Here is a 24,795-nt window from a genome sequence, read left to right on the forward strand (position 1 = left end):
AATGTTAGCTGACCAGACCAAGGTCTCTCCATGAATCAATGCTGATCCTAGTGTTGGCTTTTCCCGCCTCAGCCTCCCGACCGCGGCCGGAGGGAACGGGGGAGACGATAACGTTTCTCTCTGCGGAGCCCCGTCACTTCACAAGACACGGGAAACCTCTGTTGGTCTGGAGGAGCTGCAGCAGTTATTTCTGCACAAACGTCCACTGAACATTCACTAGATATTCTCAGAGCTAAACTAACTCTTCTGCAGTGTGGAGTGAGCAGCATGCACGTGAGAGGTGGAGAGAGAGAGAGAGAAGGAGCGCGGTGTGTGAGTGAAGGCAGGCAGAGGAGACGCGAGCGAGCATGTGTCCCGACCCGGTACATTTATACGCTTCAAAAGTTACAAACAGTCCCTTTAATATCTGTGACAGCTGTCAGTCAGCTAGAAGAGATGTAATCTAATCTAACAGAACGGCTACAAACTGTTAAACCTCCTTATTGTTGACAGTAGCAGTAGTTTTACCTTAATGACCTACAAAAGAGAGTTTATCAAGGATTCATGTGATGTGAATCAAATCATGTTGGTGTTTGCAGAGTTCAGTCCAGACGGAGAGCAGAGTCTCCAGTACCCAGCTGTCTGTCTATGAAGAGTGACTGGTCCATGGAGAGACCTATAGTCTTCAGTAATGAACCTGGACCCTCAGAGTCAAAGTAAGAGAGCTGCTACTAACTCATCTATACCACTCATTTTCTCTTTCCTCTACCAATTTGCTGTTGATTTTTGTTTTTCTATTTCAAAATTTCTACTAAAATGTATTTGTTAACTGAAGCTGAACAAACATTTTTCGACAACCCTCATCCTCCTCCTCTTCATCAGTATATTTAACATTTAACAACAACATCTCAGAACAGAAGAAAAAATACATAAATGAAAAAATAAATAAATGAAAAATAAATGAATGTAAAAATAAATAAATGCAAAAACAAATAAATAAAAAATGCAAAGTAAATAAATAAACAATAAATGCACAAAGAAAGAAATAAAAAAGTGCAAAAATGAATTAAAAAATAAATAAATTAAAAATAAAATGCAAAAACAAATAAATAAAAAATGCAAAATAAATAAATAAAAAATAAATGCAAAAGCAAATAAATAAAAAAGTGCAAAAATAAATAAATGCAAAAATAAAAAATGCAAAAGAAATAAATAAAAAATAAATAAAAAAACAAATAAATAAAAAAAGTGCAAAAAGAAAGAAATGCAAACGAAATAAATAAAAAAGAAATGCAAAAATAAATAATTTAAAAAAGTGCAAAAATAAAAAATAAATACAAACATATATAAATAAATAAAAATAAACTCATATTCAAATTCAAAAATTATTAAAAATAAATAAGATCTATGCAAATAATATAAATGTTTAAATCCATGCAGAGTTAATGCCGGAAGAAACCAGATTATTACACATCTGAATTATTACACTGTTAAGTCAGTATTGCACTGTTGGAGATATGATAAATGATGAGGCTTTTGCTCCTGATAGGGCTACACATTATTATTATTAGTATATATCTACGTATATATATATATATATATATATACATATATATATATATATATATATATAATTAACAATTTCCAATGTAGTGAACATGTGTACCGTTTTCTAGACTGGATGAGGGTATATGTGATCCTCAATCTATTTACTTCATGTAGAAGACGTCTGTAAGACATAAAGTAGAATAAATGAAATGTCAGTTTGATCAGTTTACAGTAAATGTTTGTACCGGTAGTCACACGGAACTGACATGGGATCACTGAACGGCGTTGCACGTCGTCAGTGAGTTCAGCTGGTTGAGTCGTCATCGATGCAGCTCGCTGTCGGAGGGTTTTATGACTCACTTCCTGTCCCCAGTGATTGGTTTGGAATGGCTCTTAATATGGCGGAGCCTCCACGCCAACAGAGAGGAAGTGGGTAGGGAGACGGTGGAGGGGGGGGGGTTGGAATCGGGTCGCTCTTCCTCAAACAGAGATTCATAGTCTGACGTCATTCATCACCACGGCAACCAAGTTGCATCGTTTTTCAACCCAGTTTAGATGAATTTACTAATCAGATCACAAATATCTGTCTCTCTGTCTCTCTCTGTCTCTCTGTCTCTCTGTCTCTCTGTCTCTCTGTCTCTCTCTGTCTCTCTGTCTCTCTGTCTCTCTGTCTCTCTCTGTCTCTCTCTGTCTCTCTCTGTCTCTCTGTCTCTCTCTGTCTCTCTCTGTCTCTCTGTCTCTGTCTCTCTGTCTCTCTGTCTCTGTCTCTGTCTCTCTGTCTCTCTCTGTCTCTCTCTGTCTCTCTGTCTCTCTGTCTCTCTGTCTCTGTCTCTCTGTCTCTCTCTGTCTCTCTCTGTCTCTCTGTCTCTGTCTCTGTCTCTCTCTGTCTCTCTGTCTCTGTCTCTCTGTCTCTCTCTGTCTCTCTCTGTGTCTCTCTGTCTCTCTGTCTCTCTCTGTCTCTCTGTCTCTCTGTCTCTGTCTCTCTCTGTCTCTGTCTCTCTCTGTCTCTGTCTCTCTGTCTCTCTGTCTCTCTGTCTCTCTGTCTCTGTCTCTGTCTCTCTCTGTCTCTGTCTCTCTCTGTCTCTGTCTCTCTGTCTCTCTGTCTCTCTGTCTCTCTGTCTCTCTCTGTCTCTCTCTGTCTCTCTGTCTCTGTCTCTCTGTCTCTCTCTGTCTCTCTGTCTCTGTCTCTCTCTGTCTCTCTGTCTCTCTGTCTCTGTCTCTCTGTCTCTCTCTGTCTCTCTGTCTCTCTGTCTCTGTCTGTCTCTGTCTCTCTGTCTCTCTGTCTCTCTCTGTCTCTCTCTGTCTCTCTGTCTCTCTGTCTCTCTCTGTCTCTCTCTGTCTCTGTCTCTCTGTCTCTCTGTCTCAGAGATCCTCTTGGTGTTTTCAGAGTTCAGTCCAGACGGAGAACAGAGTCTCCAGTACCCAGCTGTCTGTCTATGAAGAGTGACTGGTCCATGTGGAAACCTATTAACTTCAGTAATGAACCTGGACCCTCAGAGTCAAAGTAAGAGACTGTTTCTACTGTAAGCTGACCTGATGGATGATGATGCATTGAGGATGAAGACTAAATGTTCTGCTAACAGATTTATATTCTGATGCAGAACTATTAGTGCAGATACTGTTTCAACCTCAGATGGATCTTAGTCTGGGTTTTATAGCCACAAACTACTGATTGTATTTCTGTAACAAAACACCTGAGAACCTCCATTTCACAATTTATCATCAATTTAAATCATCTTTTCATTCAGATCCACTGCAACAGGAAATAAACTGGACACATCTGGAATGTTTACGTTCACAACTGTGAAATGGTCTAAAGATCTGGAAGAATGAGCTTCAAATGTGTAATTCAGTTTCTCATATTGGTCCTCTGAATATGTTGTTGGTTTGACTCCTCCTAGAATCAGCTGTTAGGACCTACTGGGTGTCATCTTGAATCAGTGCACATCATAACTGTGCAACATGTGGTGAAAAAGCATCTGTAAAGCATCTCCCCTTTAAGAGCTGGTTTAAAGGCTAAAGCCTGGTCTAGCATTCTGCTAAATACATCACTTTAACCGTCACATAGTGCATACTGCGTTCCTCAGTAGTATGCACTATGTACTGTATACTGCGTACTGCGTTCGTCAGGAGTTAAATAAGGAACATCAGGACACCAGTGTTACATGCTGTGTGTCTTAGACTGATGCTCTACCTCAATATCTAGACCACTTCTAACCTCAGTTCAATCACCTCAGTGGAGATATGAATGGAGTATAGCATTTCAACTCTCTCCGTTCCAGTGGACAGCACTTGTATAAACTATAACTACTGGAAGACTAAAGAAGTCAGAGAGGTCTGACACCGTTTCCCTTTCTTAGAAGTGTTTATTGTTAACACATAAAATAGATTCAGAAAGTGACAGCGTGTTTATTTATATTGCAAATGTTGTTGAGATTCTATACTCCATTCATATCAGCACCGACAGGAAGTCACTGTTTACCGTGATGAAGCTGCCACCTGGTGGTTTCCTGGAGCGTCCTCTCAATATCAGCGTACATGAGCAAGTTGCAGTTTGTTTATATAGTTATATAGTTTATATAGTTATTTAGCCTCCAAAATAATATTCATGTTTTAAAAATGTCCGTTGTTCCTCTTTAATGAACAAACTTCAGCCAGATCACTAAATGTTCAATAAGACAGTCAGACAGGAAAATCAGCTAATTCTAGTTTATTAAAGCAGGAGAGTTCAAATAAAGGAACATCTTCATCACAGACTGAATGCTGAATTCACTACCAACACTTTAACTCTTCTCTGTGACCATCTGAGCTTCAGTGTCGGACAAGTCTGGATATTCTTCACCAACAATCAACAAATGATTTTAGTAATAAAGTAATGTCTCCACAGAGAGAAGAAGAGGAGTCATGCTTCTGTGGAGGAGCCGATGTCCAGATTCAGAAGAATATGGAGCACTATGACATCACTGTTCTATCCCAGACAGACAGACACACTGATGAAAGGGGAGTTATCTTCTTGTCATTGTCGTATAACAATACATGCTCATGGAGGATCTCTTGTTGGGTCTCTAAATGATAGAGTACGGTCTAAACCTGCTCTATATGAAAAGCATCTTAAGATAACTTCTGTTATGATTTGACGCTATATAAACATAAACTGAACTGAACTGAACAGGAGCCACAGACTTTGAACAACATTATCTTTCCTGCTACAGTCTCCTTCTCTGACTTACAAACACACGTCTGGTCCTGCAGAGCGACACGTTGAAACACGATTACAAATATATATAGAAATCACGTTGATGTTAGTTTAGACTTCAAGAAGGGAAGATGACTTTATAACCTTTACTTCTTTATATGTTCTTATATTGATTATTTTCATATTGGCATTAGAAATAATGAGTTTCTTTGTTTTGTCTTAAACTTTGTTTCTCTCTTTCAGCAGATAGAGGTCTGCAGGAGGTTGTAGATGAACATAAGATCAGTCTGAAGAAGAGATGTGAACGTGTGACTGAAGGAACTGAAGGAAGTGATGAAACAGGAAGTGGAACCCCCCTCAACAGGATCTACACTGAGCTCTACATCACAGAGGGACAGAGTGAAGAGGTTAATACCCAACATGAGGTGAGGCAGCTTGAGACAGCTTCCAAGAAGAAGACCCTCCATGACGCTCCAATCAAGTGCCAGGACATCTTTAAAGCCTTACCTGACCAACGGGGACACATCAGAGTCGTTCTGACGAACGGCGTCGCTGGCGTTGGGAAAACCTTCTCAGTGCAGAAGTTCACTCTGGACTGGGCAGAGGGCTTGGAGAACCAAGATGTCAGTCTGGTGGTTCTGCTTTCGTTCAGGGAGCTGAACTTGATCAGAGATGAGCAGTACAGTCTTCTCATGCTGCTCCATGTTTTCCATCCAACATTACAGAAGGTCACAGCAGAGAAGCTCGCTGACTGTAAAGTTCTGTTCATCTTTGACGGCCTGGATGAAAGCAGACTTTCACTGGATTTCAAGGACAACGAGGTTGTGTCTGATGTCACCCAGAAGTCATCAGTCAACGTGCTGTTGACAAACCTCATCCAGGGGAATCTGCTTCCCTCAGCTCTCGTCTGGATAACTTCCCGACCTGCAGCAGCCAATCAGATCCCTCCTGCATGTGTTGACAGGGTAACAGAAGTACGAGGCTTCACTGACGCCCAGAAGGAGGAGTACTTCAGGAGAAGAGTCAGTGATGAAGAGCTGTCCAGCAGAATCATCTCACACATCAAGACATCCAGGAGCCTCCACATCATGTGTCTAATCCCAGTCTTCTGCTGGATCACTGCTACAGTTCTGGACCACATGTTGACTACAGACCAGAGAGGAGAGATGCCCAAGACCCTGACTGACATGTACTCACACTTCCTGTTGGTTCAGACAAAGAGGAAGAAGCAGAAGTACGGTGAGGGACGTGAGACGAGTCCACAGGAGCTGACGGAGGCTGACAGGGAAGTTCTTCTGAAGCTGGGGAGGCTGGCATTTGAACAGCTGGAGAAAGGAAACATCATGTTCTACCAAGAAGACCTGGAGCGGTGTGGTCTGGATGTCACAGAGGCCTCGGTGTACTCAGGAGTTTGTACAGAGATCTTCAAAAGAGAGAGTGTGATCTTCCAGAAAACAGTCTACTGCTTTGTTCACCTGAGCATTCAGGAGTTTCTGGCTGCAGTCTACATGTTCCACTGTTACACAAACAGGAACACAGAGGTACTGAAGGACTTCCTGGGAAAAACATATGTTCATTCAACCCTGGATGACTTCCTGAAGAGAGCCATGGAGAAATCCCTTGAAAGTAAAAATGGCCACCTGGACCTGTTTGTTCGCTTCCTTCATGGCCTCTCTCTGGAGTCCAACCAGAGGCTCTTAGGAGGTCTGCTGGGTCAGACAGACAACAGTCCAGGAATCATCAAGAGAATCATCACCGGCCTGAAGAAGATGAACAGAGATAAAACTTCTCCTGACAGAAGCATCAACATCTTCCACTGTCTGACGGAGATGAACGACCACTCGGTACATCAGGAGATCCAAGAGTTCCTGAAGTCAGAGAACAGATCAGAGAAGGAACTCTCTGTGATCCACTGCTCAGCTCTGGCCTACATGCTGCAGATGTCAGAGGAGGTTCTGGATGAGTTGGACCTGAAGAAGTACAAGACATCAGATCAGGGACGACAGAGACTGATTCCAGCTGTGAGGAACTGCAGAAAAGCTCTGTAAGTCCAGATGTGATTAACTTTATAGATCAGTGTAGATTAGTAGTTCAGTTCTTCAAATATACACACTATAAATTATTCTTAAATATAATATTCTTATAAGTGTTCCACGTGTTTATTACATAAATATGTCAGTTGTATTTTGTCACAGATGTTCTTGAGCTGTTTCAAATGTTGAGTTCAAAATGTTTCAGTACTTTGTGTTTCTAGCTGTCAAGTTAATGAACACTTATTCTATTTATTTAGAATAATTGTTACATTTTACAGTTGTTTCTGATTTATGTTTCTGGGTGATGGAGACGACATGTGAACCTGGTAAAACAAATGAAAAGAACAAAAGATCAGCTGTCTGGTGGAGCGCTGGGTCTAACCGGTGTAACGGCAGCAACAGAACGTTTGCTGATCCGGCGGGGAGTCGGGGCGGTCCTGGGATCAGAGTCCTGGTGCTGGGGTTTGCTTTCAATAGGCCTTGCACCACATTACACCTTACCTCGTGTGTTTTTGGGCTCATCTCTTTCGTTGGCTTCAAATCCAAACTGTTGCCATGTTGCTGCAGTTTTAGTTTTTTTTTTTAGACCAGCTCTGCCATGTCTCGTCTCGTCACCCCAAAAAACACATGAACTTCCTAGTAAACAAACCTCTTCTTGTTTATACACCAACATAACATCATAATATTACGTTAATCACGTTGTCATATTGCAAATACAGGCTGGATTTAGCACTGTGACTCTGTCGGCACAGGTTGTTGATGTCTGCTGCTTTTTAGTTTGCCAGAACGTGTCATAATGACAAATATCGGTTCTGCCGGTTAGCATAAAATCAAACCGGTTTAAACTCGTACACCGGACCGGACCAGACCGGAGCGGCTAAACCGAAAATCGACCCAACTCTAGCATTAGCCACCGTAAACTACTGGTCATACGAGACGAAGACAGTCGTTGTAAAACCCCTGAGTGTGTTGAATCGAGCAATGGTGCATTTCATTGCTCATGAAGTCAAGTTGTGTTCCATCATCGTGTTTTTAAGTCTTTCCTTTTATTCTGTTCCTCACAGAAGGAAACTCAGGTGTTTCTCTCTCTTGTTGCTGTAGAGAAGAGTAGTAACAGGAAATACACAGCTTCCACCAATAACAGCGGTCTGATGAATATATAACAGCAGAATGGTAGAATTCAGACTTTTTAAGAGATCTTAAACACACCAAAGATCAATGTTGTGTTTTTAATGCTGAAACACTGATAACATCTTTCTGATGACATTATGCTGAAAATAATGAAACCTTATTGGTTCTTTAATTGTGTTTGTGAGCTGAATACGTTTGATGCTCAGAAATGAGTGTTAATGACAAAACGCCATGCAGTCATCAAAATATCTAATTATATGAATGTTTAATTATGTACAGGTCTAATATTATTACACGATCTGTTTCATTTCTCTACCGTTTGGCAGCAGTCACTGAATTTTCCCATTTATGGACGTGAACCTGACAGCAGCAGGTAGCTAGCAAAGAGAGGTCATCTTTATCATCTGTATTATTATTACTTATTCACTGAGTTTTAAAAATGCTTTTCTAATCAAGAAGGCCTCATGCTAACTTTGTGGAGACAGACCTGGGATCAGATCTCACTGACAGACTGGACATTAGGGAAGCCTCAATGTAACTACATGTTCTCTCTCTTCATCTGCAAGATTAAAGAAAAACAAAGATTGAAAGTCTGCAGGTTTGAGAGAGAGTGATGAGAATTATTGTTTCATGTCAAACAGTGAGATAAGATTAGCTGATCCACTGATGTGAGGAGCAAATGTTAATCAAAGAAGTTTATATCAAACTGTTTAGTCATCAAATGCATGAAGTAAATATTAACTGTCCTCTTTCATAATAACATATTTTGTAATCTTTGTGTCATCACAGACTTTCTGACTGTGGACTCTCAGATACTCACTGTGAAGTTGTGGCCTCAGCTCTGAAGTCCAACCCCTCCCATCTGAGAGAGCTGGACCTGAGTAACAACTACAACCTGCAGGATTCAGGAGTGAAGCTGCTTTCTGCTGGACTGGAGAGTCCAAACTGTAGACTGGAGACTCTGAGGTCAGTTCACTGACTGTAGTTTATGTAGTTTGTAGACACTCTCTCTGCACTGGCTCTGCTCCAGATGGCTCTAGAGAGGGACATTCACGTTTTTACGTCGGCCACCGTAGTTCTCCAACACGCTTGGCACACAGGAGAGGCTTCAGTTGGTTGTAATCTCCTCACCTCACCGCTAGATACCACCAGATCCTACACACTGGACCTTTAACTACAGACCTTATTTCAGGCATCTAACTAAAAACCCATTGACCTCCAGACGAGGAAACAGGAAGTGCTAAAATGCTGACTCATTTCTGGGTTTTAGGACTCATTCCTGTAGCTCTCTTTTTGAACATGTCTAAAGGTGCAGCACTCTTCAACAAACACGTATTGCACCAACTTAAAGGCACATAAGTGATGATTATGAACGACACCATCTAATCAGAGGTTTCTATGGTTCTAAGTTATTCCCACGTTCTTTTTGACAGCAGATCTAACTGTGCTCTGTTTTCATGTCAGCATTGTCTAATTATTTGAAGCAAAAACAAAATAAATATTCTGCATCAGAAACATCTTTGCAGGTTCATATTTTTTTCAATCTATCTGAATACAATACTCACATGTTCATATGTACATTCAAAGAGTTATTGATGTCTGTCATCATTCCTTCTGTCTGTGAAGCAATCCCCGTTTAACCTGAGTGTTACGAGATGAGGACTAAATCCACCGTCTTGTTGTGTGTAAAATGACCTGTAACGTTGATCTTAAACTAATCGGAGGCTTCAGCAGTCTGAGTTAGATGTATTAGGGCTGGGTGACTTGGACAAAATCAAATATCACAATATTTTTTTGTGTAAGTGACCAATAATAGAACAGCTAGAACAGTCTGGTAAGTTCAGAAAATGACATCACTTTACTGTAATACATCCTTTAAAACCAGGAAGAGACAACACTTATGCCATATCACGATATTACTAGGACTGTCAATCCATTAAAATATTTAATCGCAATTAATTGCCAATGAATCACACTTTTTTTATCCGTCCAAAATGTACCTTAAAGGGAGAGCCAACAGGCAACAACAGCTATCAGTGTGTCAGTGTGCTGACTTGACTATGACTTGCCCCAAACTGCATGTGATTATCATAAAGTGGGCATGTCTGTAAAGTGGAGACTCGTGGGTACCCATAGAACCCATTTACATTCACTGATCTGGAGGTCAGAGGTCATGACAGTTTTTCCTCTCCAACATTTAGTGGAAGTTTGGAGCGTTATTTAACCTCCTTCACGACCAGCTAGTCTGACATGGTTGGTACTGATGGATTCATCAGGTTCTCTAGTTTCAGATGATACCAGTATCTTCACTCTAGCTTTAAAACTGAGCCGCTACAACCTTTGGAAGATCGATTGCGTTAATGCGTTAAAGAAAATGTTGGCGTTAAAACGATTAACTTTGACAACCCTAGATATTAGGATATCCAAAATCTAAGACGATATCTCGTCTCATTTCACGATATTGATGTAATATGGATATGTTGCCCAGCCTTAGTATGTATCCAGTCACTATGTTGTGTTTGACAGTTTCCTTGTTGAGCTGCAGGAGGATTAGTAACTCAAAGAGGGAATTTGGTACTAAACAGTCTGTAACTTTGATTTGTCGGACTCAGACTGCTGAATCTTCATATTAGTTTCAGTTGAACTTCTGAAGTCATTTCTTACAGTGTAGTTGTGTTATGAAGGGACCACTTCACAGGAGGAATGATTACTGCCACCAATAACTCTTTTAATGTACATATGACATGTGGCTGTTGTTTACAGACACACTTGAACAAATGTGGACCTTTCCTGTAAATGACATAAACCTGCTAAGCTCCCAGATACAGTGAGAAGAAGGCCATGTAATAAATGAAGTAATGAAGTTCAACAAGTCTGATTTAATATTGATCATCTAATTCCAGACTTGACAGAGATCAGCAGCTTGTTATTGATGTGTGTTGACATGAACAGCTGTATGAATGTTGTGGTGACATCTGGATGATGTCTGTAGAAGGCTGACATTATGATGATCCACAATAACATAATGACAAAGTCACTCTACTCATTGTAGGGAAAAGATCATTGATTAGGACATAGTAATGTTGAGCTACACATTTAAAACCTGAACACATCTGATTGGATTATAAAGTGATTTTTATCTTCATCATTTATTCTTTATTCAGATTGAGTGGCTGCAGTTTGTCAGAGATCAGCTGTGCTTCTCTGGCCTCAGCTCTGAAGTCCAACCCCTCCCATCTGAGAGAGCTGGAGCTGAGCTACAACAAGCTGAAGGATTCAGGAGTGAAGCTCCTGTCTGGTTTTCTGGAGAGTCCACACTGTAGACTGGAGACTCTGAGGTCAGACACCATTTTTTACTTGTGTACTGAGATTAATATGATGTGAAAGTTGTGGTGACACTAAACTGCAGACATAAGGATGATATTATACTGATCCACACTGAGTCTCTTAATGCTAAAGTCCATTTTCTTCTTCAGTGGTTTAGTCCATTGACTGTGGCAGAGTTATGTTGAGCTACAGATTTAAAACCTTCATATATCACAACTCTTGACTTCCATCATGTTTCTTTTTTCCAAGAAATGATAATAAAAATAGATCAATATGAAGAATAAATAAATAATCTCTATTTCAGATATCAGACAATAACAAATATATTCACTATTTGTTTTTTCTATAAATGTTATGAAGCTATATGATGCTTTTACTGACTGAAGAGTTTAAACTGAAGATGCTTTGATTTTATGACTCCTCTATTCCTCAAATATATTGTAGATGTCTTATCTTAAATATCTTTTGTTCACATTTCCCCAAAATCAATCCTGACATCTTTGACATCTTTATAAACTTTGAGATGTTGAGTTGAATCTTGAATCAGTTTCTGTGGTTCTTATTTGTGTTTGGCTGCTCAACATGAGTTTGTTTAGATGGATCCTCTGGTGGAGCTGTCAGAGTTTAAGAGGTGAAGTCACTACGTCTTTATTGAAGTAGCAGCACGTTGTCATTAATATTAATGAGAGCTCTGTTTCACTGTTTGTATTTGACAGTTTTTAACCTGCATCCTGTTGGCTTCAGGTGTTTGGAGTTTACATTTTCTAAACTTCTACGTTCTAAACCTTCTTCAGCTCTGAACACATTATTAAACATTGAATGATTTCAAGCAGGAACGTTGTCTTCTAAACTCACATCATTATTCTTTATTCAGATTGGAGAGCTGCAGTTTGTCAGAGATCAGCTGTGCTTCTCTGGCCTCAGCTCTGAAGTCCAACCCCTCCCATCTGAGAGAGCTGGTGCTGAGTAACAACATCCTGAAGGATTCAGGAGTGAAGCTCCTGTCTGGTTTTCTGGAGAGTCCACACTGTAGACTGGAGACTCTGAGGTCAGACACCATTTTTTACTTGTGTACTGAGATTAATATGATGTGAAAGTTGTGGTGACACTAAACTGCAGACATCAGGCTGATATTATACTGATCCACACTGAGTCTCTTAATGCTAAAGTCTGTTTTCTTCTTCAGTGGTTTAGTCCATTGACTGTGGCAGAGCTATGTTGAGCTACAGATTTAAAACCTTCATAAATCACAACTCCTGACTTCATCATGTTAAAATAAATTATTAAAAAACATAAATATGAAGAATAAATAAATAATCTCTATTTCAGATATCAGACAATAACAAATATGTTCAGTATTTGTTTTTTTCTATAAATGTTATGAAGCTATATGATGCTTTTACTGACTGAAGAGTTTAAACTGAAGATGCTTTGATTTTATGACTCTACTATTCCTCAAATATATATATTGTAGATGTCTTATCTTAAATATCTTTTGTTCACATTTCCCCAAATCCATCCTGACATCTTTGACATCTTTAGAAACTTTGAGATGTTGAGTTGAATCTTGAATCAGTTTCTGTGGTTCTTATTTGTGTTTGGCTGCTCAACATGAGTTTGTATAGATGGATCCTCTGGTGGAGCTGTCAGAGTTTAAGAGGTGAAGTCACTACGTCTTTATTGAAGTAGCAGCACGTTGTCATTAATATTAATGAGAGCTCTGTTTCACTGTTTGTATTTGACAGTTTTTAACCTGCATCCTGTTGGCTTCAGGTGTTTGGAGTTTACATTTTCTAAACTTCTACGTTCTAAACCTTCTTCAGCTCTGAACACATTATTAAACATTGAATGATTTCAAGCAGGAATGTTGTCTTCTAAACTTACATCATTTATTCTTTATTCAGATTGTGGACCTGCAGGTTGTCAGAGATCAGCTGTGCTTCTCTGATCTCAGCTCTGAAGTCCAACCCCTCCCATCTGAGACAGCTGGAGCTGAGTAACAACGACCTGAAGGATTCAGGAGTGAAGCTCCTTTGTGGTTTTCTGGAGAGTCCACACTGTAGACTGGAGACTCTGAGGTCAGTTCACTGACTCTCTGTTACTGTTATAGATCTTATATGTTTAATTAACAATTGAACCTGATTTATATACAAACATAACTTACATCCATAAAGTTGTTAATGTCCTTTTCTTCATATTTTCATGTTTCTTGAACTAAATTCAGTCTTCAGTCACTAAAGACTTGTGTTTCTTAAAGAAAGTGTAGAAAATGTCCACTGTTAGTTGTTAAAGTAAATGAATGTTTATCATTGTTGGTAAATGGTCACATCTGGATACAGAAGATCCTCTGAACTAATATTCAGGGTTCCTACGCAGTATGGAGAAGTATGGAATTTGATTTTAGAGAGATCAGCAGCTTGGTATTGATGTGTGTTGACATGACATGACATGACATGGATTATAAAGTGATTTTTATCTTCATCATTTATTCTTTATTCAGATTGAGTTTCTGCAGTTTGTCAGAGATCAGCTGTGCTTCTCTGGCCTCAGCTCTGAAGTCCAACCCCTCCCATCTGAGAGAGCTGGATCTGAGTGGAAACAAGCTGCAGGAATCAGATGTGAAGCTGCTGTCTGATCTTGTGGAGAATCCACACTGTAGACTGGAGACTCTGAGGTCAGTAGAGGGTCGGAGTCGGTCCATGCTGGTTTCAGCAGTATTGTTGTGATGTGTTTCCTCCGTTAAGCTGTGAGAGGAGAACGGTGACACACAGAGAGAGAGAGAACAGTCAGCCAATCAGATCAGCCAGAAGCTTGTTGTGATCATGTGTTAGAGTTGATGTGAAGAAGATGTTGTTGTTGTGTTCATGTCTCCAGGAAATAAAGCTGGATCACAGCTGACAGCATCACATCATGTATAGAGACAGTGGTCCTCATCCATCAAACTGTCGTACCATCAACTCTGATCAGAAAGTGTGTGTTCTCTCATTGAGAGATAGAACCATCATAGAACCATGGTTACATTTAGTAACCATGTGGTCTTTATACAGACCAGAACCTCTGCTGAAGTCCAGTAATCACAGCTGACGTTTTACTGTTCAGTCTGTGTATGAACATGTGGGACCTTTAAAGAGGACCTATCAGGCTGATGTTCAGCTTCATACTTGTATTTTAGGTTTCTACTAGAACATGTTAACATGCTTTAATGTTCACAAATCACTTTACTTTTCTTCTCCCGGCTGTGCTGCAGCACCTCTTTACACCCTCTGTCTGAAACGCTCTGTTTGATCTCCTTGTCCAAAAAGACTCCATATTTAGTCGGGCTGTCAGAGTTAACACAATAATAACCCGTTAACGCAAGTTCGTTTTAACGCCACTAATTACCTTAACGCCTTAACGCAACTTGTGACTTTTAGGTTGTAGCAGCTCAGTTTTAAAGCTAGAGTGAAGATACTGGTTTCATCTGAAACTACAGAACCTGATGAATCCATCAGTACCAACCAGGTCATACTACTACTACTACTACTACTACTACTACTACTACTACCACTACTACTACTACTGCTACTACTAGTAGAACTACTACTACTACTAGTACTACTACTACTACTACTACTACCACTACTACTACTGCTGCTACTACTACTAGTACTGGTATCATAGTAAACTAGAGAACCTGATGAATCCATCGGTACCAACCATGTCAAACTAGCTGGTCATGAAGAGGTTAAATAACGCTCCAAACTGTCATGTCCATGTTCAAAGGGGTCCCTTGACCTCTGACCTCCAGATCAGTGAATGTAAATGGGTTCTATGGGTACCCACGAGTCTCCCCTTTACAGACATGCCCACTTTATGATAATCACATGCAGTTTGGGGCAAGTCATAGTCAAGTCAGCACACTGACACACTGATAGCTGTTGTTGCCTGTTGGGCTGCAGTTTGACATGTTATGATGGGAGCATATTGTTTTATGCTAAATGCAGTACCTGTGAGGGTTTCTGATCAATATCTGTTATTGATTTGTGTTGTTCATTGATTTACTATAATAAATATATACATACATTTACATAAAGCAGCATATTAGTCCACTCCCATGTTGATAAGAGGATTAAATACTTGACAGATCTCCCTTTAAGGTTCATTTAGAACAGATAAATAATGTGTGATTCATTTGTAATTAATCTTGATTAAATATTTTAATGGATTGACAGCCCTAGTAATATCGTGATATGGCATAAGTGTTGTCTCTTCCTGGTTTTAAAGGCTGTATTACAGTAAAGTGATGTCATTTTCTGACCTTACCAGACTGTTCTAGCTGTTCTATTATTGGTCATTTACACAAAATAATATTCTGATATTTGATTTTGTCCAAGTCACCCAGCCCTAATACATCTAACTCAGACTGCTGAAGCCTCCGATTAGTTTAAGATCAACGTTACAGGTCATTTTACACACAACAAGACTGTGGATTTAGTCCTCATCTCGTATGCATCCTTCCTGCATTTGGCAGTTTAAACTGTGTTAATTCTAGTCTGGATTATGTGTTTAACTTGTCTAGTATGCGTTTGTAAAGTGTGCCGCTCTGCTGACCGTAGACTGGTCCATGTCTCTGATTGGTCATGTGCTACAAACCCCGCCCCTTCTATGTGAACGCGCTCACAGCCAGACTGAGAAACCCTGGGTTGACTTACCGAGTTGATCAGAACTGTCGTAGGACCGCTTAGCGGGATCTTGGTTGAGGGGTTAGTTAAACCAGATAAGGAGAAGATACCCTGGGTGTGTTGGACTGGCTTCGTAGTACAGGCCTCTGGTCTGTGAGCTCTGAGCTCAGTGTGTTCACTCCAATACGTTAACATGAGAGCTGAAAGGAAGCTGGCTACGCTGCACAGACTGAAGTCCCTCTGCTCTTTATACTGGATGCTGACTGACAGCTGATGAAGGGAGTCTCTGTAAACACTGATTGATGACTTCTGTTGTCTTCTTCTTCTCTCATCAGATGGAAAGGAGTGAGTTGGTAGTGATCTGTAACCACCATCATCTCTGTGTGTTCCTCTGGACCTGACAGAGTATCATCAGTGTATCTGTCCTTCTGCACAGTCTCTGCAGACACACTGAGACTCCTCCACTCCTTCTGCTCCACACTCCACCACCTCCTCCACCTGGACCTGGGTTTCACTTTGTCTTTATTCATTCATATATTCTGAACCCAAAGTGCCTCTGCAGATTAGTTCTAGGCATACAGTGCATAAGAGTGAAAATAAGGGAATAGTGCTAATAGTGCTAATAGTGCTAATAGTGCTAATAGTGATAATAGTGATAATAGTGATAATAGTGCTTTAGGGGTTCTCTGTAAGGTTAAGGTCCTCAACTAACATTGAAAGCTTCATAGCATCTTTTTCTTCCTATGTTTCAGAGATGAAAAGTAAAGACACAGCTCCTGATGGAAAACATAGAAATGTGGTCTTGATTTCAGGAATCTATTTTTATGTATAAAAAGAATGATTATGGATTATTGATTGCCAGGTCATTCATGTACGGGATCTTTCACAATTGTACCAAATATAACATTTTCTTTTGTTAGATTAGAAAAAAAATACAAATTTAGTGGACAACCAAAAATGCAAATCATCCCAGAGAGCATTAGCAAAAATACATTCATAAAATAAATGTTCTGTAGTTTCAATGTGTTCATCACAGAACCAGCAGTTATTGTGATCAAAACCAAAACTGTTTCTTAAGAACTCAGCAGAGGGGGATATTATATATATTTCACTGAGAACCTTAAAGTGAACCTCCTTCACTTTTGGTGCAATAGGACATTTAAAGAATTTCGATCTTAGACTCTCAGCATCTTTTTTAGAGAAACGTTTTAGAATTGAATTTCTGTTTGAAGAGAACGGATATAAGTCTTTAGTAAAGGTGACGTTAGGTAGTTTTAAGTTAATGAGGTTGTGACCATTCACCAAAAGTGAAGGGAGATTGGGGGTTTACATTATCTTGAGATAAATGATATGCCATCACAATTACAGCTTGAGGGATTGCTTTGACAACATTGTTATACTGACCTCTGTCAACGAGGCTGAGTTTAGAACAAAAGTCCTCAAATGGTAGAATGTTTCCTGTATTGTCCAATAAATGCATCACAGACCATATTCCTTTTAATAACCAATTTTGTAAAAATATGGATTTATTTTTAAGTAATACATTCCGGCAATTCCGTATTGGGGTTTTATGGGGACTATAATTATGCTTGTATATCATTTTCCAATAAAGTAAAACCTGTTGATGAAACAAGGATGATTTGACGGGGAGTTTTGTGAAGTCATAGTCGCATCTAAGAAGGAAGCCGATGCCTCCTAGTTTAGTAAAAAGTTCACTGGGCATATGAAACCAAAAACTTTTTTCATGTTTTAGAAATGATCTTAATAGTTTCATTAATGTATTCAATATCAATAGCCTTAAGTCCACCTTCCTCATATTCTTTAACCATAGTGCCTTTCTTAATATAGAGTGTTTTCCTTTTCCAGATATAACTGAAATTAGCTTGGTTTATGGCTTTTATTGCATCTTTGGGAAGTGATAAGGAGTAAGCTGGGTAGATGAATCGGGAAATGCATTCCATTTCTGTAAGAAGAATTCGGCCGATGATAGAGATGTCTCTTTGAGACCAGGAATTTAGATGAGATTTACATAGTTTAAATATTACTTATATTACAACAAGAACATAATCGGATGTATTGTTAGAAGGTGGCTGCAGTAGAAGAAGAAAGTTTAAGTTAAATGACTGTGAAGTCAGACTAAATCGATTCATAATGCTGTCAGCGAAGCATTCAGACTGAAATAAAACGACAATCACGTCTTTTATCAGTTTTATTACAGTCAAATATTGACCCTCAGATACTGAGGTGAAAGTCTTAAAGTCACAGTCTGATCATCTGCTGTTCACTTCATACTCTAATACACAGTCAGAGTACTAATACTACAGTACAGAAATACTACAAGTCCTGCTTTCCAGTAAAAGTACAGAAGTATTAGCATCAAAATCAACCTAAAGTATGAAAAGTTCTGGCCCTCATTATGCAGATGTCAGAGTGATGTTCTTTATAGACCTTTCAACCAGAGTTACAGACGGCTCTACTGTAAAAACAAAGAATAAAAGTCAATAATAATCCAGAAACAAAAAGATATATAAAATAAGATAAAATCATTTAAACAATTCTAGCAAATACCCTCAGTTAAGAAATAAGATAAGATAAGAAACTACTTAATTTATCCCGATACAATGATCGTTTTTAGCTTGTGGGAATAATTATAAACAATAATAATAATAAAAAAACAAGTAGTAATTATACTACTAATACAACTATTATTATTAATAATAATAATAATAATAATAATAATAATAACAATGATAATACTAATAATAATAATAATAATAAAAAATTAAAAAATAATTAAATTTAAAAGTGATACATTTCTAGACTTTAGGGACTCCACACAACACAAAGTGTGAAAGAGGTACTGGAGGACTTCCTGGGGAAAAAATATGAATATCTGGGAGCAAAATATGTTCATTCAACCCTGGATGACTTCCTGAAGAGAGCCATGGAGAAATCCCTTGAAAGTGAAAATGGCCACCTGGACCTGTTTGTTCGCTTCCTTCATGGTCTCTCTCTGGAGTCCAACCAGAAGCTCTTAGGAGGTCTGCTGGGTCAGACGGACAACAGTCCAGAAACCATCCAGACAGCCATCAACAACCTGAAGGAGATGAACAGAGATAATACCTCTCCTGACAGAAGCATCAACATCTTCCACTGTCTGACGGAGATGAACGACCACTCGGTACATCAGGAGATCCAAGAGTTCCTGAAGTCAGAGAACAGATCAGAGAAGAACCTCTCTGAGATCCACTGCTCAGCTCTGGCCTACATGCTGCAGATGTCAGAGGAGGTTCTGGATGAGTTGGACCTGAAGAAGTACAACACAACAGGAGAGGGACGACTGAGACTGATTCCAGCTGTGAGGAACTGCAGAAAAGCTCTGTAAGTCCAGATGTGATTAACTTTATAGATCAGTGTAGATTAGTAGTTCAGTTCTTCAAATATACACACTATAAATTATTCTTAAATATAATATTCTTATAAGTGTTCAACGTCTTTATTACAAAAATATGTCAGTTGTATTTTGTCACAGATGTTCTTGAGCTGTTTCAAATGTTGAGTTCAAAATGTTTCAGTACTTTGTGTTTCTAGCTGCCTCAGAAAAAAACAAACATCCAAAATGGTTAAAAACAACCAAGTGTCTTCAGTTTCAAGAGTTAGCCATTTGCACTTCTAGAATTAAGGCTACAGGAGTAAATATTCATAATGTTTGTGCACTTTGGAGGATGTCTTTTGCGTTTCCTCAGAGCTAACTGGACTTGTGTTGATCATCATGAAGCTCTGGTAGCTCTGAGTAACTGGAGGTACTTTCACCTGACAGAAAACCACACACTGCTCGGCCAAACGCACAGACTGTATATTAAAATTGACTGTAGCTGCACCTCTATGCCAATGTCCAGTATGTTCCATGTGCTCATGTTTGACACATGATAGTTCCATGAAATCTCTTTGAAGGAAGAAAGGACTGGTCTGAATTCCAGCGGCTTACAGTGAAGAATCCCTTTGGTTAAAGGTAGACTTTGTTGGGCTCACAATCTTTTCATGCTTTATAACTGTAGGGAAAAGTGTGTCATCAGGCCCAGCAGAGTCAACTGCTTTCACAAGAAATGTGAAATGGGAACTCTTTGCATGTTCCACACGCTGCAAGGCTTAAATACTTGGGATAGTAGCCTTGCAAAGCTATCCATCAGTACTAACCATGTCATCCTAACATGTCGGGAAGGAGGCTAAAGTACGCTCCAAAGTTGGGCTCCAAAGTTGGGCGAAATTTTAGTGAAGAAAAACTGCCATGGTCATTTTCAAAGGGGTCCCTTCACCTCTGACCTCCAGATATGGGTTCTATGGGTACCCACAAGTCTCCCCTTTACAGACATGCCCATTTTATGATAATCACATGCAGTTTTGGGCAAAGAACATGCAGTTTTCATGCAGTAGAAATGTCTTATTTTCGCCTATTCTAAAAATGATGTTTGAATATTTCTGCATACTGGGGTAATCATTCTTGGAATTATAGAAATTGGGTATCACTGTAAAGCTGAGAGTTTTGTGGATCCAAAGAGCCCAACTGTATTCATGAGTGATGATGTTAGTCCCCATAGGAGACATTTCATTGTAGTGAGACCATTTCTTGAAATTTGGTTTCCGAGCAGTTCCCAGAACAGAACAACTCACCATCCAATCGCCCAAAAATGCAATTCCTGCAGAAATCTCAAAATCTCAAAAGTTTTTCATCCCAAATCAGAGCATGGCTTTTTCTATGGTGTTCCTCAAGGTCTTGGTGTCTTAATGTGGTATTTTGGAGGGATGATTGATCATTTTTATCAATTCTTGACTGTTAAAAAATGGTTCAATTTAGCTCCAAATCTGTGGAACAAATGGTATCAACCCCAAAATTGATGCAACAACCTATGAGACATAATAGAGCATGAGGATGACCATCATATTATGTGATCATAATGTTCTAAACCCTTACACACTTTTACCATTCATTTTAATGAATTAATTCATGTTTATTTATATTCATGACTAGAACAACTTGACACACAGGGCTGAGCTGCATCTCAAATTAATCTTCAGGTTCCCAGCTTTCAGATGATGTACACCACTTCTATGTGACTTCTACTGTTGACCTGCTATCTCCCCCTAAACACCCCCTGTACCCCCCTAAAACGGGTCTATTGTGGGTCTCAGAGGGTTTACGTGACTAAGTCATTTTTAACATGTAACTTCTGTACTTAAGTTATGCCACTTCCGGTGTGGCGTAACCTAACTACCATCTTTCCTAAACCTAACTAACTTGTTTTCTTTCCATAAACCTAACTGACTAGTTTGTTTGCCTGAACCTAATAAAGTTTTTTTTCCTGTCAAGACGGAAGTTTATTTTTAAAAGGCTGGTGTGGAAATTGAGACTAGACATTTGTAGGAAAACTTTCTGGAAGATATCATACGACCTGTTGTATGAAAACACATTGAACTATTGTCACATTGAGTTCCTGTCAATTCCATTTAGGCATATGAGTTCTGTACAAAGTGCTAACCAACAATGAGATGTTTTTCAATACAAAGTCAGTCTTGATGAACCTTTAATTACTTTCATTTAGTCCTGAAGATCCAGATCCTCAATTCCTGAAATGTAATGTATGCTGGATAGATATCACCATGACTGTGCCATTGATATGGACATACTCTCATCATGAATGTGATGCATGGTCATACAGTTTCATTACACAAAACACAACTTTACCATTAAGATCAAGTGGGGTCTATTTCCAACCCAGTTGCGTTATGTGCAAACCATTAAAGCTAAGAAGAAAGACTGCTAAACCACACACACACACACACACACACTACTCTTTGAGTAGGAGAAACATTGATTTGTCATCCATTCAGATTTAAACATTCAAACTGTCAGCACCTTGGCTTTGTTCATGTAGAGTTTGAGTGCAAAGAAAGAGGCCTTGCAATATACAGTAGCATGCATGCCACGTACAGTTGAATGGTTGGACAGTTTAATGCCCTTTTAGTGTGCTAATGCGTGGAATCCTAATCAGTATTCACAGGATGAACTGTTGATACAGCTGGTTAGAGCGCTCACAGAAACAAGGCTGCTTGCTTGAGAGGAACTTCTTATAATTGTGGAAGAAAAAAATTGTTGTTTTCTTAAAATATACAAATTCTTATGTTTTATTCTTCTACATATTTGACAGTCATTATTCCAAATGGGACACTTTTTGATAAAACTAATACTGCATATGGCTTCTACTGCACGTTAAGATAAAGGAGGTAGTGAATGGAGACTGTGTTAATCTGTTTAGCCTTATCAACAGTGCTGCAACGCATTGCCAACGGGGGTCCGGGCCATGGGGATCCTCTGCATGGACGACACACATTTGCTCCAGTGGGGAACCCCTTTGATTCGTATGTCCATTTTAGGACATCTATTTCACAACTTCTACAAGATATGAGCAGAATGCCAATGCCCCGTGATATGTAGTAATTCAATTACATTATAAAATATCCTAAACGGACTACAGGATTATCCTCTTTAGTTTCGTCAAGTATAATGATGTGGCTCTGTGTTTTTATGATTAGGGCTCAATCCTTTCTCTGCCATAAAGAGAACAAGAAAAGAAAAAAAAAACTATTGTCTCTTTCAATTCAATGCACGCTGGTCTAATAAGCGTCAGGGCTCATTATAGAGTAGAGAGAGGCTTCTCCCTTTCTTGCAAAATGCAAGTAATGAGGCATTTCAAATATTCCACAACATTAGGAGAACTGAAATTGGAGAGTAAGGCCTTTAAGCTTTGCTTGTGTAACACATTTAAAAGTGCTCTTCTTTCCTGAGGCTGGTTTGGATTTCACTTTCAATTTCTCACCTACCGAGCTCCATGGCCATTTACACTATTTTCATTTACATTTTCTACAATTGGCCGGGTTCACATGATGAGCACGTGCAGAGATGTTAAACCAGATTCCTTGGCTTTCATTCAAATAAACTATTTGATGTTTTTTTTATGTAACAGCACTGTTTGTACTATTCATTATTTGCTCTGAGACATTTTTTTACATTCATCATGCAGTTTGTATTACCCTGAGGCCTAATTGGTGGATATGTAAGCATCCTAATCACTCCACCTCAATTCAGTGAGATGTTTTCATTAGATGAAAGAGCATCAAAACTGCACAAAATACACTCATCTGACGGGTAGTCAGTCTGTTTATAGTCTTAAAAGGAAGCCCTGTTTGAGCTGATGTGGCTCATTGCTAAGGAGATTATCTACTGCTTTTTTTTAGGCATGAAGCAGCTTAGCCATACACCCCTCTGGACAGGAAGCCAGTCCATTGCAGGGGCTCAACCCACATCTACAATTTAACCTCTTACCATTCCAGCCCCTTGTGTAGGGGGGTAGGGTTGGGGGAAAGGGGATGTTCAGGAGTAGATCATAAAAGTCAACAGTAGATGCCACATAGAAGGGGTGTACATTATGTCTCATAAGTTCTTGCATCATTTTTTGGGTTGATACCATTTGTTACACAGATTTGGTGCTGAATTTAACCTCCTTTTACATTGGGAGAATTGATAAAAGATTAGCAACAATCCCTCCAAAAGACCACATTAAGACACCAAGACCTTGAGGAACACAGTAGAAAAAGACATGCTGTGATTTGGTATCAAAACCTTTTGACATTTGGACATTTCTCCAAGAATTCTCCTTGTCAATCTAGCTAGGAAAGCCATCCATCCTCTGAATGCTCTAGGTCTCTAGTTTGTGGGTTAAGGTTAGGGTTAGGGTTTGATCCTTATGTGACACAGTGATTTTTGAGGGCCAAATCAAATGCAGAAGTCAAATACAGAAAGAAACATTGCATCAGTGTATCCTGGCAGATAGCTCAGTGTGGTAGATAAGAATTTATCAACGTACTATACTATTACTTTTTTCCCCACAAAAAAAATTCAGCATACTATATGACTTTTTTTAAGAACATTTTTCGACATACTATACTGCGACTTTCTTTGTACAAATTTTCAACATGCTACAGAATGACTTTTTTTTTCAAAATATTTTTGACATATTACTTTTTTCATGACATTTTTTGTCCTACAATAGTATGCCTTTTTTCATGAATTTTTTTTTTTTAATAGCATTTTTCGAACACAACTTTTTTTACATGCTATGTTATGACTTTTGAAATAGCTCAGGTTGGTAGATATCTGGTTGGAATATTGGCGGTTGTGAGTTTGATCCTTATATGACACAATGAGTTTTGAGCTCTTACTTCAAATAAAGAAGTCAAATACAAAAAGAAACAATACATCAACATATCTGGTGAGATAGCTCAGTGTGGTAGATAACTGGATGTAGTATCCGGTTGGAGTACTGGAGGTTGTGTGTTTGATCCTTATATGGCACAATGAGTTTTGAGGGCTAACTTCAAATAAAGAAGTCAAATACAATAACAAACACTGCAACTGTGTATCTGGTGAGATAGCTCAGTGTGGTAGATAACTGGACGGAATACCTACTTGGAATACTGGAGGTTGTAGGTTCCATCCTTATTTGACACGTGGAGTTTTGAGGTCTTACTTCAAATAAACAAGTCACATACAATAGCAAACACCGCATCAGTGTATCTGCTCAGATAGCTCAGTGTGGTAGATAACTGCTCGTAGTATCCGGTTGGAATACTGGAGGTTGTGGGTTCCATCCTTATATGACACAATGAGTTTTGAGCTCTTACTTCAAATAAACAAGTCAAATACAAAAAGAAACAATACATCAACATATCTGGTGAGATAGCTCAGTGTGGTAGATAACTGGACGGAATACCTACTTGGAATACTGGAGGTTGTAGGTTCCATCCTTATGTGACACAGTCTGTTTTCAGGTCTAACTTCTAATGACCAAGTCAAATATACCAA

The 24,795-nt window shown here is 39.1% G+C and overlaps 1 protein-coding gene and 1 long non-coding RNA gene across 2 annotated transcripts in view; one reads left to right on the forward strand and one right to left on the reverse strand.

Annotated features, from left to right (window-relative positions):
* Positions 1–19,104, reverse strand: part of LOC141752705 (uncharacterized) — a 69,698-nt gene extending 50,594 nt beyond the window's left edge. Inside the window, exon 1 of the long non-coding RNA XR_012590325.1 lies at positions 18,973–19,104. This is a non-coding gene — a long non-coding RNA (uncharacterized LOC141752705). The remainder of the gene's footprint in view (positions 1–18,972) is intronic.
* LOC141752673 (protein NLRC3-like) overlaps positions 1–24,795 on the forward strand; it is a 782,294-nt gene that overhangs the window by 532,275 nt on the left and 225,224 nt on the right. The window contains exons 28-30 of the mRNA XM_074610793.1: positions 11,052–11,225; positions 12,089–12,262; positions 13,119–13,292. Coding sequence (XP_074466894.1) covers positions 11,052–11,225; positions 12,089–12,262; positions 13,119–13,292 — 522 coding nt within the window. The remainder of the gene's footprint in view (positions 1–11,051; positions 11,226–12,088; positions 12,263–13,118; positions 13,293–24,795) is intronic.

Source organism: Sebastes fasciatus, chromosome 16, assembly GCF_043250625.1.
Source record: "Sebastes fasciatus isolate fSebFas1 chromosome 16, fSebFas1.pri, whole genome shotgun sequence".
In the NCBI taxonomy this organism is placed as follows: Eukaryota; Metazoa; Chordata; class Actinopteri; order Perciformes; family Sebastidae; genus Sebastes; species Sebastes fasciatus.